This window comes from Penaeus monodon, chromosome 22 (assembly GCF_015228065.2).
Source record: "Penaeus monodon isolate SGIC_2016 chromosome 22, NSTDA_Pmon_1, whole genome shotgun sequence".
In the NCBI taxonomy this organism is placed as follows: domain Eukaryota; kingdom Metazoa; phylum Arthropoda; class Malacostraca; order Decapoda; family Penaeidae; genus Penaeus; species Penaeus monodon.
Genome location: NC_051407.1, coordinates 42,619,825 through 42,622,812, shown reverse-complemented (window position 1 = coordinate 42,622,812; position 2,988 = coordinate 42,619,825). Strand labels below are relative to the sequence as shown.

The window sequence follows — 2,988 nt, the reverse complement described above, 5'->3', positions numbered from 1 at the left end:
ATTTTTCTATATCAAAATTACATGGCTCTTTCATTTTGCAGTTATTGAATGCTGAGACCACCCTCTTCATCATAGCCTCCAAGACTTTTACAACACAGGAGACCATCACTAATGCAACTTCAGCCAAGAAATGGTTCCTTGATGCAGCAAAAGATGTAAGCCTATTTCCTGTGTTCAAATGCAATTGATTTATTATTCTAATGGCACACCTTTATTCTTTAGTTGCCTTTCCAGGATATTTTTATTGACTATTCATTTATTCATCTGTTTTACTTATCGACAGTTGTATCTTTGAGTGAATGATGCAACCATTTGTAATTAATGTTGTGTTTTTAGCCTTCAGCTGTGGCCAAGCACTTCATTGCATTGTCAACCAATGGTCCAAAAGTGAAGGATTTCGGCATTGATGAAGCAAACATGTTTGAATTCTGGGACTGGGTTGGTGGCCGGTACTCACTGTGGTCTGCTATTGGAATGTCCATTGCCGTTCACATTGGATTTGACAACTTTGAAAAACTGTTGGCTGGTGCTCATTTTATGGACAATCATTTCAAGACTGCCCCTCTGGAGAAGAACGTAAGTATTTACTGAATGCATCATCAAGTCTTTTCTCGTTGGCCTCTAATTACGAACAAGTAATTGATAATGGTATCAGATGTGTTTTCTATTGTTCTTTTCTTTAAGTAAAAAAAAAAAAAAAATGTCGGAATTTTGAGAATGTATTTGTGATAGCAAACCTCATGAGGTTTTACATAAAATTAAAAAATATACTTTCATTTTTCAGATTCCTGTATTGCTTGCACTTCTTGGTGTATGGTACCATAATTTCTATGGTGCTGAAACCCATGCCTTATTGCCATATGACCAGTACCTGCATAGGTTTGCTGCCTATTTCCAGCAGGGTGATATGGAATCCAATGGAAAGTAAGGCACTTGGGAATTATTTACAGACATTATTTTAATTTTATATTGATAGTGGAACTGATGTACATGAGTTCTATAATAGTGGAGAGGTTAAGAATTGGATCTTCTATTTATAGGTATGTGACTCGCAGTGGACGTCAAGTAGAATACAATACTGGGCCTATTGTGTGGGGAGAGCCCGGTACAAATGGACAACATGCATTTTATCAGTTGATCCATCAAGGCACACGCCTAATTCCTGCTGATTTTATTGCTCCTGCAAAGTCTCACAATCCCATTGCTGACAATTTGCATCATAAGGTAAGGAACTGGGCTCACTGATCTTGTATACATGTAGCAGTTTGTAGCATAATGTTGGTGAGAGGAATTTAGAATAATTTTTATCTTGAATAAAGAACACTAATAACAGATGCAGAACTATTCAAATAGTCCTAAATATAATAAAGCTTAAAATGAAAATCTTAAATCTTGAGTGAAAGATTACAGAAGATGTAGTGTATTCCAAAGCAAATGCTCTTAATGGACATAACTTTTTTTGTGTCTGAGTCCGTGTGTGTCTTTGTATGTCCAAGGATTACAATATTAATTTTGATATTTCAGCTGTTGCTGGCAAACTTCCTTGCTCAAACAGAAGCACTCATGAAAGGAAAGACTACGGAAGAAGCCAGAGCAGAACTGGAGAAGGCCAACATGCCTGCTGACAAATTGGAACGTATTCTTCCTCACAAAGTGTTCAAGGGCAACAGGCCAACCAATTCCATTATGGTTGAGAAGCTGACTCCATTCACCCTTGGGGCATTGATCGTTATGTATGAGATGAAAATCTTTACCCAGGGTGTTATTTGGGACATCAACTCTTTTGATCAGTGGGGGTAAGTGTTCATTAAGCTTTAAAGTTACCATTACCATAAATTATATATTTCAGAAGTTACTCATGCCCTTGCTGGATTTTTTTCGTCAAAATTAGTGCAAGACCTGTATATTTTGTCCAATTAGTTTGACATTATAGCCATACCTGGTTAATTATTCTTATTGTCTGTCAACCTAATTGACATATTTAGTTTTATTTGTGTTTTTATATGCTTAGAAATTAGTCCTTTACAATCAAGAATTTTCACAGTGATAGTTGAAGAACTGAAATTGAATGAAGTACTAAAACGTGATGATGTATAAGTGGAAAGACCCAAACTTTGAGTCTAAAATCAACTTGTATTTCAGTTGTCTTATTTTCGTAATTTTTCTTCCTCTAGAGTGGAATTGGGAAAGCAGCTTGCAAAGGCCATTGAACCAGAGCTGCAAGACAAGAATCCTGTGTCCTCCCATGACTCTTCTACTAATGGACTCATCAACTTCATAAAGAAACACCTGTAAATCAGTCTGTGGAGAATATACAAAAGCTCTGTGTTCATTTAAATGTATATTGCATGCAAACGCTGCGTGATGTACTTGTGGATGACTATCATTTGATGTATGACAAGTCAGTAATACAATTGCATTGTTTTAGAATGCCAATATATTTCCTTTTTTGCAAGAAATCGGTTGTTATACTGTGATGTCATTTCGTAAGTGTATTAGGAAGGTATGTGCATAATAATTGGTGATGCAATTAGTCATTACAAACCATATTGTTCATTTTTGAAAAAAAGACATGTGATAGACAGTAGAGTTGTCTTTGTTAGTAAAATGTTAATTACTAAAGAATATATAAAGAGGTGGATTAAAGTATTAATGAAAGTATTATAATTTATTCAAATATTTTAAAAGATGTATAATTTGTGTATTTCACAGCAGATGTATGCACTGTGGAATAAAAGTTTATTTCAAAGTTCTGCATGTGTATTTATTGGTCAGGGAGTCCTGTAAAGTGTTAAGATGCATAGTCACTGCAAAGTGATAGCAAAAAAATCTTACACAATTACTCCTTTTCATTGCTGATCAACTTAGAGTAACATAATGAAAATGGTGCCAGTGTGAATGTATTCATGAAGCCTTCAAATGTTAGTGGCAATGAATTTTGTAATGTATAATTCTCAAATGCAGCTTACTTCCAATTCATGGATTAAA

General features: G+C 35.0%; 1 protein-coding gene across 1 annotated transcript in view; it reads left to right on the top strand.

The window, feature by feature from the left end:
* The window catches only part of LOC119587171 (glucose-6-phosphate isomerase-like), a gene marked incomplete at its 5' end in the record, with an annotated part of 5,767 nt that extends 3,014 nt beyond the window's left edge, over positions 1-2,753 (top strand). Inside the window, 6 exon segments of the mRNA XM_037935938.1 lie at positions 42-155; positions 337-576; positions 785-924; positions 1,041-1,224; positions 1,525-1,796; positions 2,175-2,753. Coding sequence (XP_037791866.1) covers positions 42-155; positions 337-576; positions 785-924; positions 1,041-1,224; positions 1,525-1,796; positions 2,175-2,295 — 1,071 coding nt within the window.
* Between the last annotated feature and the right edge of the window lie 235 nt (positions 2,754-2,988).